Here is a 14,995-nt window from a genome sequence, read left to right as displayed (position 1 = left end):
CTGTAAACTGGAGATACTGGGCTGAGATTATAACACACACACACACACTGTAAACTGGAGATACTGAGGTGAGATTATAACACACACACACACACACACTGTAAACTGGAGATACTGGGGTGAGATTATAACACACACACACACACACTGTAAACTGGAGATACTGGGGTGAGATTATAACACACACACACACACACTGTAACCTGGAGATACTGAGGTGAGATTATAACACACACACACACACACTGTAAACTGGAGATACTGGGGTGAGATTATAACACACACACACACACACTGTAAACTGGAGATACTGAGGTGAGATTATAACACACACACACACACTGTAAACTGGAGATACTGGGGTGAGATTGTAACACACACACACACACACACACACTGTACACTGGAGATACTGAGGAGATTTTAACACACACACACACACACTGTACACTGGAGATACTGGGCTGAGATTATATTACACACACACACACTGTACACTGGAGATACTGGGGTGAGATTATAACACACACACACACTGTAAACTGGAGATACTTGGGTGAGATTATAACACACACACACACACACACACTGTAAACTGGAGATACTGGGGTGAGATTATAACACACACACACACACACACACACTGTACACTGGAGATACTGAGGTGAGATTATAACACACACAAACACTGTACACTGGAGATACTGAGGTGAGATTATAACACACACACACACACACACTGTACCCTTGAGATACTGGGGTGAGATTATAAAACGCACACACACACACACACACACTGTACACTGGAGATACTGTGGTGAGATTATAACACACACACACACACACACACTGTAAACTGGAGATACTGGAGTGAGATTATAACACACACACACACACACACACACTGTAAACTGGAGATACTGGGGTGAGATTATAACACACACACACACACTGTAAACTGGAGATACTGGGGTGAGATTATAACACACACACACACACACACACTGTAAACTGGAGATACTGGGGTGAGATTATAACACACACACACACACTAAACTGGAGATACTGAGGTGAGATTATAACACACACACACACACACACACACTGTAAACTGGAGATACTGGGGTGAGATTATAACACACACACACACACACACTGTAAACTGGAGATACTGGAGTGAGATTATAACACACACACACACACACACTGTAAACTGGAGATACTGGGGTGAGATTATAACACACACACACACACACACACACACACTGTAAACTGGAGATACTGGAGTGAGATTATAACACACACACACACACACACTGTAAACTGGAGATACTGGGGTGATATTATAACACACACACACACACACTGTAAACTGGAGATACTGGAGTGAGATTATAACACACACACACACACTGTAAACTGGAGATACTGGAGTGAGATTATAACACACACACACACACACACTGTAAACTGGAGATACTGGGGTGAGATTATAACACACACACACACACACTGTAAACTGGAGATACTGAGGTGAGATTATAACACACACACACACACACTGTAAACTGGAGATACTGGGGTGAGATTATAACACACACACACACACACACTGTAAACTGGAGATACTGGGGTGAGATTATAACACACACACACTGCAAACTGGAGATACTGGGGTGAGATTATAACACACACACACTGTAAACTGGAGATACTGGGGTGAGATTATAACACACACACACACACACTGTAAACTGGAGATACTGAGGTGAGATTATAACACACACACACACACACTGTAAACTGGAGATACTGGGGTGAGATTATAACACACACACACTACACTGGAGATACTGAGGTGAGATTATAACACACACACACACACACTGTACACTGGAGATACTGAGGTGAGATTATAACACACACACACACACACACTGTACACTGGAGAAACTGGGGTGAGTATATAACACACACACACACACACACACTGTAAACTGGAGATACTGGGGTGAGATTATAACACACACACACACACACTGTACACTGGAGATACTGGGGTGAGATTATAACACACACACACACTGTAAACTGGAGATACTGGGGTGAGATTATAACACACACACACACACACACTGTAAACTGGAGATACTGGGGTGAGATTTTAACACACACACACACACTGTACACTGGAGATACTGAGGTGAGATTATAACACACACACACACTGTACACTGGAGATACTGAGGTGAGATTATAACACACACACACTGTACACTGGAGATACTGGGGTGAGATAATAAAACGCACACACACACACTGTACACTGGATATACTGAGGTGAGATTATAACACACACACACACACACTGTAAACTGGAGATACTGGAGTGAGATTATAACACACACACACACACTGTAAACTGGAGATACTGGGGTGAGATTATAACACACACACACACACACACACACACACACTGTAAACTGGAGATACTGGAGTGAGATTATAACACACACACACACACACACACACACTGTAAACTGGAGATACTGGGGTGAGATTATAACACACACACTGTAAACTGGAGATACTGGGGTGAGATTATAACACACACACACACACACTGTAAACTGGTGATTCTGGGGTGAGATTATAACACACACACAGACACACACTGTAAACTGGAGGTACTGAGGTGAGATTATAACACACACACACACACACTGTAAACTGGAGATACTGGGGTGAGATTATAACACACACACACACACACACTGTAAACTGGAGATACTGGGGTGAGATTATAACACACACACACACACTAAACTGGAGATACTGAGGTGAGATTATAACACACACACACACTGTAAACTGGAGATACTGGGGTGAGATTATAACACACACACACACTGTAAACTGGAGATACTGGGGTGAGATTATAACACACACACACACACACACACACTGTAAACTGGAGATACTGGAGTGAGATTATAACACACACACACACACTGTAAACTGGAGATACTGGGGTGAGATTATAACACACACACACACTCTGTAAACTGGAGATACTGGGGTGAGATTATAACACACACACACACACACACTGTAAACTGGAGATACTGGGCTGAGATTATAACACACACACACACACACTGTAAACTGGAGATACTGAGGTGAGATTATAACACACACACACACACACACACACTGTAAACTGGAGATACTGGGGTGAGATTATAACACACACACACACACTGTAAACTGGAGATACTGGGGTGAGATTATAACACACACACACACACACACTGTAAACTGGAGATACTGAGGTGAGATTATAACACACACACACTGTAAACTGGAGATACTGGGGTGAGATTATACCACACACACACACACACACTGTAAACTGAAGATACTGAGGTGAGATTATAACACACACACACACACACACTGTAAACTGGAGATACTGGGGTGAGATTATAACACACACACACACACACACACTGTACACTGGAGATACTGAGGTGAGATTATAACACACACACACACACTGTACACTGGAGATACTGGGGTGAGATTATAACACACACACACACACACTGTACACTGGAGATGCTGGGGTGAGATTATAACACACACACACACACTGTAAACTGGAGATACTGGGGTGAGATTATAACACACACACACACACACTGTAAACTGGAGATACTGGGGTGAGATTATAACACACACACACTGTACACTGAAGATACTGAGGTGAGATTATAACACACACACACACACACACACACACTGTGAACTGGAGATACTGGGGTGAGATTATAACACACACACACACACACACTGTAAACTGGAGATACTGGGGTGAGATTATAACACACACACACACTGTACACTGGAGATACTGGGGTGAGATTATAACACACACACACACACACACTGTACACTGGAGATACTGAGGTGAGATTATAACACACACACACACACACTGTACACTGGAGATACTGAGGTGAGATTATAACACACACACACACACACTGTACCCTGGAGATACTGGGGTGAGATTATAATGCACACACACACACACACACTGTACACTGGAGATACTGAGGTGAGATTATAACACACACACACACACACACTGTAAACTGGAGATACTTGAGTGAGATTATAACACACACACACACTGTACACTGGAGATACTGGGGTGAGATTATAACACACACACACACACACACACTGTAAACTGGAGATACTGGGGTGAGATTATAACACACACACACACACACTGTAAACTGGAGATACTGGGGTGAGATTATAACACACACACACACACTGTAAACTGGAGATACTGGGGTGAGATTATAACACACACACACAGACACACACTGTAAACTGGAGATGCTGAGGTGAGATTATAACACACACACACACTGTAAACTGGAGATACTGGGGTGAGATTATAACACACACACACACTGTAAACTGGAGATTCTGGGGTGAGATTATAACACACACACACACACTAAACTGGAGATACTGAGGTGAGATTATAACACACACACACACACTGTAAACTGGAGATACTGGGGTGAGATTATAACACACACACACACTGTAAACTGTAGATACTGGGGTGAGTTTATAACACACACACACACACACTAAACTGGAGATACTGGGAAGAGATTATAACACACACACACACACACACACACACACACTGTAAACTGGAGATACTGGAGTGAGATTATAACACACACACACACACTGTAAACTGGAGATACTGGGGTGAGATTATAACACACACACACACACACACTGTAAACTGGAGATACTGGAGTGAGATTATAACACACACACACACACTGTAAACTGGAGATACTGGGGTGAGATTATAACACACACACACACACACACTGTAAACTGGAGATACTGGAGTGAGATTATAACACACACACACACACTGTAAACTGGAGATACTGGATTGAGAATATAACACACACACACACACTGTAAACTGGAGAAAATAAGGTGAGATTATAACACACACACACACACACTCTGTAAACTGGAGATACTGGGGTGAGATTATAACACACACACACACACACACTGTAAACTGGAGATACTGGAATGAGATTATAACACACACACACACACTGTAAACTGGAGATACTGAGGTGAGATTATAACACACACACACACACACACTGTAAACTGGAGATACTGGGGTGAGATTATAACACACACACACACACACACTGTAAACTGGAGATACTGGGGTGAGATTATAACACACACACACACACTGTAAACTGGAGATACTGAGGTGAGATTATAACACACACACACACACACTGTAAACTGGAGATACTGGGGTGAGATTATAACACACACACACACACTGTAAACTGGAGATACTGAGGTGAGATTATAACACACACACACACACACACACTGTAAACTGGAGATACTGGGGTGAGATTATAACACACACACACACACTGTAAACTGGAGATACTGGGGTGAGATTATAACACACACAGGCGCACACAAACACACACTCACACACTGTAAACTGGAGATACTGAGGTGAGATTATAACACACACACACACTGTAAACTGGAGATACTGGAGTGAGATTATAACACACACACACACACGCGCACACAAACACACACACACTGTAAACTGGAGATACTGGGGTGAGATTATAACACACACACACACTGTAAACTGGAGATACTGCGGTGAGATTATAACACACACACACACACTGTAAACTGGAGATACTGGGGTGAGATTATAACACACACACACACACACACACTGTAAACTGGAGATACTGGGGTGAGATTATAACACACACACACACACACACTGTACACTGGAGATCCTGGGGTGAGATTATAACACACACACACACACACACACACACACACACTGTAAACTGGAGATACTGGGGTGAGATTATAACACACACACACACACTAAACTGGAGATACTGAGGTGAGATTATAACACACACACACACACTGTAAACTGGAGATACTGGATTGAGAATATAACACACACACACACACTGTAAACTGGAGAAAATAAGGTGAGATTATAACACACACACACACACACTCTGTAAACTGGAGATACTGGGGTGAGATTATAACACACACACACACACACACACTGTAAACTGGAGATACTGGAATGAGATTATAACACACACACACACACTGTAAACTGGAGATACTGAGGTGAGATTATAACACACACACACACACACACTGTAAACTGGAGATACTGGGGTGAGATTATAACACACACACACACTGTAAACTGGAGATACTGGGGTGAGATTATAACACACACACACACACACTGTAAACTGGAGATACTGAGGTGAGATTATAACACACACACACACACACTGTAAACTGGAGATACTGGGGTGAGATTATAACACACACACACACACTGTAAACTGGAGATACTGAGGTGAGATTATAACACACACACACACACACACACTGTAAACTGGAGATACTGGGGTGAGATTATAACACACACACACACTGTAAACTGGAGATACTGGGGTGAGATTATAACACACACAGGCGCACACAAACACACACTCACACACTGTAAACTGGAGATACTGAGGTGAGATTATAACACACACACACACTGTAAACTGGAGATACTGGAGTGAGATTATAACACACACACACACACGCGCACACAAACACACACACACTGTAAACTGGAGATACTGGGGTGAGATTATAACACACACACACACTGTAAACTGGAGATACTGCGGTGAGATTATAACACACACACACACACTGTAAACTGGAGATACTGGGGTGAGATTATAACACACACACACACACACACACTGTAAACTGGAGATACTGGGGTGAGATTATAACACACACACACACACACACTGTACACTGGAGATCCTGGGGTGAGATTATAACACACACACACACACACACACACACACACACTGTAAACTGGAGATACTGGGGTGAGATTATAACACACACACACACACTAAACTGGAGATACTGAGGTGAGATTATAACACACACACACACACTGTAAACTGGAGATACTGGGGTGAGATTATAACACACACACACACACACACACTGTAAACTGGAGATACTGGAGTGAGATTATAACACACACACACACACACTGTAAACTGGAGATACTGGGGTGAGATTATAACACACACACTGTAAACTGGAGATACTGGGGTGAGATTATAACACACACAAACACTCTGTAAACTGGAGATACTGGGGTGAGATTATAACACACACACACAAACTGTAAACTGGAGATACTGGACTGAGATTATAACACACACACACACACTGTAAACTGGAGATACTGAGCTGAGATTATAACACACACACACACACACACACTGTAAACTGGAGATACTGGGGTGAGATTATAACACACACACACACACACTGTAAACTGGAGATACTGGGGTGAGATTATAACACACACACACACACACACACTGTAACCTGGAGATACTGAGGTGAGATTATAACACACACACACACACACTGTAAACTGGAGATACTGGGGTGAGATTATAACACACACACACACACTGTAAACTGGAGATACTGAGGTGAGATTATAACACACACACACACACTGTAAACTGGAGATATTGGGGTGAGATTGTAACACACACACACACACACACACTGTACATTGGAGATACTGAGGTGAGATTTTAACACACACACACACACTGTACACTGGAGATACTGGGGTGAGATTATATTACACACACACACACACACACACACACACACACTGTACACTGGAGATACTGGGGTGAGATTATAACACACACACACACTGTAAACTGGAGATACTTGGGTGAGATTATAACACACACACACACACACACTGTAAACTGGAGATACTGGGGTGAGATTATAACACACACACACACACACTGTACACTGGAGATACTGAGGTGAGATTATAACACACACAAACACTGTACACTGGAGATACTGAGGTGAGATTATAACACACACACACACACACACTGTACCCTTGAGATACTGGGGTGAGATTATAAAACGCACACACACACACTGTACACTGGAGATACTGTGGTGAGATTATAACACACACACACACGCACACACACTGTAAACTGGAGATACTGGAGTGAGATTATAACACACACACATCTGTACACTGGAGATACTGGGGTGAGATTATAACACACACACACACACACTGTAAACTGGAGATACTGGGGTGAGATTATAACACACACACACACACACTGTAAACTGGAGATACTGGGGTGAGATTATAACACACACACACACACACACTGTAAACTGGAGATACTGGGGTGAGATTATAACACACACACACACACTAAACTGGAGATACTGAGGTGAGATTATAACACACACACACACACACTGTAAACTGGAGATACTGGGGTGAGATTATAACACACACACACACACACACACACTGTAAACTGGAGATACTGGAGTGAGATTATAACACACACACACACACACTGTAAACTGGAGATACTGGGGTGAGATTATAACACACACACACACACACACACACACACACTGTAAACTGGAGATACTGGAGTGAGATTATAACACACACACACACACACTGTAAACTGGAGATACTGGGGTGATATTATAACACACACACACACACACACTGTAAACTGGAGATACTGGAGTGAGATTATAACACACACACACACACTGTAAACTGGAGATACTGGAGTGAGATTATAACACACACACACACACTGTAAACTGGAGAAAATGGGGTGAGATTATAACACACACACACACACACACACACTGTAAACTGGAGATACTGGGGTGAGATTATAACACACACACTGTAAACTGGAGATACTGAGGTGAGATTATAACACACACACACACACTGTAAACTGGAGATACTGGGGTGAGATTATAACACACACACACACACACACACTGTAAACTGGAGATACTGGGGTGAGATTATAACACACACACACACACACTGTACACTGGAGATCCTGGGGTGAGATTATAACACACACACACACACACACACACACACACTGTAAACTGGAGATACTGGGGTGAGATTATAACACACACACACACACTAAACTGGAGATACTGAGGTGAGATTATAACACACACACACACTGTAAACTGGAGATACTGGGGTGAGATTATAACACACACACACAGACACTGTAAACTGAAGATACTGGGGTGAGATTATAACACACACACACACACACACACTGTAAACTGGAGATACTGGAGTGAGATTATAACACACACACACACACACTGTAAACTGGAGATACTGGGGTGAGATTATAACACACACACTGTAAACTGGAGATACTGGGGTGAGATTATAACACACACAAACACTCTGTAAACTGGAGATACTGGGGTGAGATTATAACACACACACACAAACTGTAAACTGGAGATACTGGGCTGAGATTATAACACACACACACACACTGTAAACTGGAGATACTGAGGTGAGATTATAACACACACACACACACACACTGTAAACTGGAGATACTGGGGTGAGATTATAACACACACACACACACACACTGTAAACTGGAGATACTGGGGTGAGATTATAACACACACACACACACACTGTAACCTGGAGATACTGAGGTGAGATTATAACACACACACACACACACTGTAAACTGGAGATACTGGGGTGAGATTATAACACACACACACACACTGTAAACTGGAGATACTGAGGTGAGATTATAACACACACACACACACTGTAAACTGGAGATATTGGGGTGAGATTGTAACACACACACACACACACACACACTGTACACTGGGGATACTGAGGTGAGATTTTAACACACACTGTACACTGGAGATACTGGGGTGAGATTATAACACACACACACACTGTAAACTGGAGATACTTGAGTGAGATTATAACACACACACACACACACTGTAAACTGGAGATACTGGGGTGAGATTATAAGGGGTGTACTCACTTTTGTTGCAGGTGGTTTAGACATTAATGGCTGTATATTGAGTTATTTTGAGGAAAGAATAAATTTACACTGTTATATAAGCTGCACACAGACTACTTTTCATTGTGTCAAAGTGTCATTTTGTCAGTGTTGTCCCATGAAAAGATATACTTAAATATCTGCAGAAATGTGAGGGGTGTACTCACTTTTGTGATACACTGTATAACACACACACAGACACACACTGTAAACTGGAGATACTGAGGTGAGATTATAACACACACACACTGTAAACTGGAGATACTGGGGTGAGATTATAACACACACACACACACACACACTGTAAACTGGAGATACTGGGGTGAGATTATAACACACACACACACTAAACTGGAGATACTGAGGTGAGATTATAACACACACACTGTAAACAGGAGATACTGTGGTGAGATTATAACACACACACACACACACTGTAAAATGGAGATACTGGGGTGAGATTATAACACACACACACTGTAAACTGGAGATACTGGGGTGAGATTATAACACACACACACACACACACACACACTGTAAACTGGAGATACTGGGGTGAGATTATAACACACACACACACACACTGTAAACTGGAGATACTGGGGTGAGATTATAACACACACTCACACTGTAAACTGGAGATACTGGGGTGAGATTATAACACACACACACACTGTAAACTGGAGATACTGAGGTGAGATTATAACACACACACACTGTAAACTGGAGATACTGGGGTGAGATTATAACACACACACACACACACACACACACTGTAAACTGGAGATACTGGGGTGAGATTATAACACACACTCACACTGTAAACTGGAGATACTGGGGTGAGATTATAACACACACACACACTGTAAACTGGAGATACTGAGGTGAGATTATAACACACACACACTGTAAACTGGAGATACTGGGGTGAGATTATAACACACACACACACACACACACACACTGTAAACTGGAGATACTGGGGTGAGATTATAACACACATACACACACTGTAAACTGGAGATACTGAGGTGAGATTATAACACACACACACACACACTGTAAACTGGAGATACTGGGGTGAGATTATAACACACACACACACACACTGTAAACTGGAGATACTGAGGTGAGATTATAACACACACACACACTGTAAACTGGAGATACTGGGGTGAGATTATAACACACACACACACACACATGCGCACACAAACACACACACACACACACACACTGTAAACTGGAGATACTGAGGTGAGATTATAACAAACACACACTGTAAACTGGAGATACTGAGGTGAGATTATAACACACACACACACACACTGTACACTGGAGATACTGAGGTGAGATTATAACACACACACACACTACACTGGAGATACTGGGGTGAGATTATAACACACACATACACACACACTGTAAACTGGAGATACTGAGGTGAGATTATAACACACACACACTCACACTGTACACTGGAGATACTGAGGTGAGATTATAACACACACACACACACACACACTGTACACTGGAGATACTGGGGTGAGATTATAACACACACACTGTACACTGGAGATACTGAGGTGAGATTATAACACACACACACACACACACACACACACACTGTACACTGGAGATACTGAGGTGAGATTATAACACACACACACACACACACACACACACACACTGTAAACTGGAGATTCTGAGGTGAGATTATAACACACACACACACACACACACACTGTACACTGGAGATACTGAGGTGAGATTATAACACACACACACACACTGTACAATGGAGATACTGAGGTAAGATTATAACACACACACACACACTGTAAACTGGAGATACTGAGGTGAGATTATAACACACACACACACACACACACTGTACACTGGAGATACTGAGGTGAGATTATAACACACACACACACACACTGTACACTGGAGATACTGAGGTGAGATTATAACACACACACACACACACACTGTACACTGGAGATACTGAGGTGAGATTATAACACACACACACACACACTGTACACTGGAGATACTGAGGTGAGATTATAACACACACACACACACACACACACACTGTACACTGGAGATACTGAGGTGAGATTATAACACACACACACACAGACACACACACACACTGTACACTGGAGATACTGAGGTGAGATTATAACACACACACACACACACACACACACCACACACACACACTGTAAACTGGAGATACTGAGGTGAGATTATAACACACACACACACACACACACACACTGTACACTGGAGATACTGGGGTGAGATTATAACACACACACACACACACTGTAAACTGGAGATACTGAGGTGAGATTATAACACACACACACACACTGTAAACTGGAGATACTGGGGTGAGATTATAACACACACACACAAACACACGCGCACACAAACACACACACACACACACACACACTGTAAACTGGAGATACTGAGGTGAGATTATAACACACACACACACTGTAAACTGGAGATACTGCGGTGAGATTATAACACACACACACACACTGTAAACTGGAGATACTGGGGTGAGATTATAACACACACACACACACACACACTGTAAACTGGAGATACTGGGGTGAGATTATAACACACACACAAACACACTGTACACTGGAGATCCTGGGGTAAGATTATAACACACACACACACACACACACTGTAAACTGGAGATACTGGGGTAAGATTATAACACACACATACACACACACTGTAAACTGGAGATACTGAGGTGAGATTATAACACACACACACACACACTGTACACTGGAGATACTGAGGTGAGATTATAACACACACACACACTGTACACTGGAGATACTGAGGTGAGATTATAACACACACACACACACACACTGTACACTGGAGATACTGAGGTGAGATTATAACACACACATACACACACACTGTAAACTGGAGATACTGAGGTGAGATTATAACACACACACACACACACACACTGTACACTGGAGATACTGGGGTGAGATTATAACACACACATACACACACACTGTAAACTGGAGATACTGAGGTGAGATTATAACACACACACACTCACACTGTACACTGGAGATACTGAGGTGAGATTATAACACACACACACACACACTGTACACTGGAGATACTGGGGTGAGATTATAACACACACACACTGTACACTGGAGATACTGAGGTGAGATTATAACACACACACACACACACACACACACACACACACTGTACACTGGAGATACTGAGGTGAGATTATAACACACACACACACACACACACTGTAAACTGGAGATTCTGAGGTGAGATTATAACACACACACACACACTGTACACTGGAGATACTGAGGTGAGATTATAACACACACACACACACTGTACACTGGAGATACTGAGGTAAGATTATAACACACACACACACACTGTAAACTGGAGATACTGAGGTGAGATTATAACACACACACACACACACACACACTGTACACTGGAGATACTGAGGTGAGATTATAACACACACACACACACACTGTACACTGGAGATACTGAGGTGAGATTATAACACACACACACACACACACACACACTGTACACTGGAGATACTGAGGTGAGATTATAACACACACACACACACACACTGTACACTGGAGATACTGAGGTGAGATTATAACACACACACAGACACACACACACACTGTACACTGGAGATACTGAGGTGAGATTATAACACACACACACACACACACACACACTGTACACTGGAGATACTGAGGTGAGATTATAACACACACACACACACACACACTGTACACTGGAGATACTGAGGTGAGATTATAACACACACACACACACACACACACTGTACACTGGAGATACTGAGGTGAGATTATAACACACACACACACACACACTGTACACTGGAGATACTGAGGTGAGATTATAACACACACACAGACACACACACACACTGTACACTGGAGATACTGGGGTGAGATTATAACACACACACACACACTTTAAATCCAATAATCTGATGTTTCATCTTTTCTTTCTCAGGTTGGATGGTTGTTCTCTAACAGGTGAAAGTTGTGCAGCTCTGTCCTCAGTTCTCAGTTCAAACTCCAACAATCTGAGAGATCTGAAACTGAGTCACAATAAGCTGCAGGATTCAGGAGTGAAGCTGCTCTCTGCTGCACTGAAGAATCCACACTGTACACTGGAGATACTGGGGTGAGATTATAACAGACACACACACACACACACACACACACACACACTGTACACTGGAGATACTGAGGTGAGATTATAACACACACACACACACACACACACACTATACACTGGACACTGGAGATACTGAGGTGAGATTATAACACACACACACACACACACACTGTACACTGGAGATACTGAGGTGAGATTATAACACACACACACACACACACACTGTACACTGGAGATACTGAGGTGAGATTATAACACACACACACACACACACACACTGTACAATGGAGATACTGAGGTGAGATTATAACACACACACACACACACACACACACTGTACACTGGAGATACTGGGGTGAGATTATAACACACACACACACACACACTGTACACTGGAGATACTGTGGTGAGATTATAACACACACACACACTGTAAACTGGAGATACTGAGTGTGTGTGTGAGATGTAATTGTGATGAGTTGTGTGTGTGTGTGTGTGTATGTGTGTGTGTGTGTGATGTAATTGTGATGAGTTTTGTGTGTGTGTGTGAGATGTAATTGTGATGAGTTTTGTGTGTGTGTGTGAGATGTAATTGTGATGAG

General features: G+C 42.3%; 1 protein-coding gene and 1 long non-coding RNA gene across 2 annotated transcripts in view; both read left to right on the top strand.

Moving 5' to 3' along the window:
• The window catches only part of LOC134304389 (NACHT, LRR and PYD domains-containing protein 3-like), a 113,602-nt gene extending 99,357 nt beyond the window's left edge, over window positions 1–14,245 (top strand). The window contains exon 14 of the mRNA XM_062989995.1: window positions 14,226–14,245. Within this exon, the coding sequence (XP_062846065.1) occupies window positions 14,226–14,245 (20 nt within the window). The remainder of the gene's footprint in view (window positions 1–14,225) is intronic.
• Window positions 14,246–14,256: 11 nt separating this feature from the next.
• Window positions 14,257–14,995, top strand: part of LOC134304386 (uncharacterized) — a 25,660-nt gene continuing 24,921 nt past the window's right edge. Inside the window, exon 1 of the long non-coding RNA XR_010007842.1 lies at window positions 14,257–14,399. This is a non-coding gene — a long non-coding RNA (uncharacterized LOC134304386). The remainder of the gene's footprint in view (window positions 14,400–14,995) is intronic.

This window comes from Trichomycterus rosablanca (assembly GCF_030014385.1).
Source record: "Trichomycterus rosablanca isolate fTriRos1 chromosome 3 unlocalized genomic scaffold, fTriRos1.hap1 SUPER_3_unloc_1, whole genome shotgun sequence".
Classification (NCBI taxonomy): domain Eukaryota; kingdom Metazoa; phylum Chordata; class Actinopteri; order Siluriformes; family Trichomycteridae; genus Trichomycterus; species Trichomycterus rosablanca.
The sequence above is the reverse complement of the archived record's forward strand: the minus strand, read 5'-3'. Positions and strand labels throughout refer to the sequence as shown.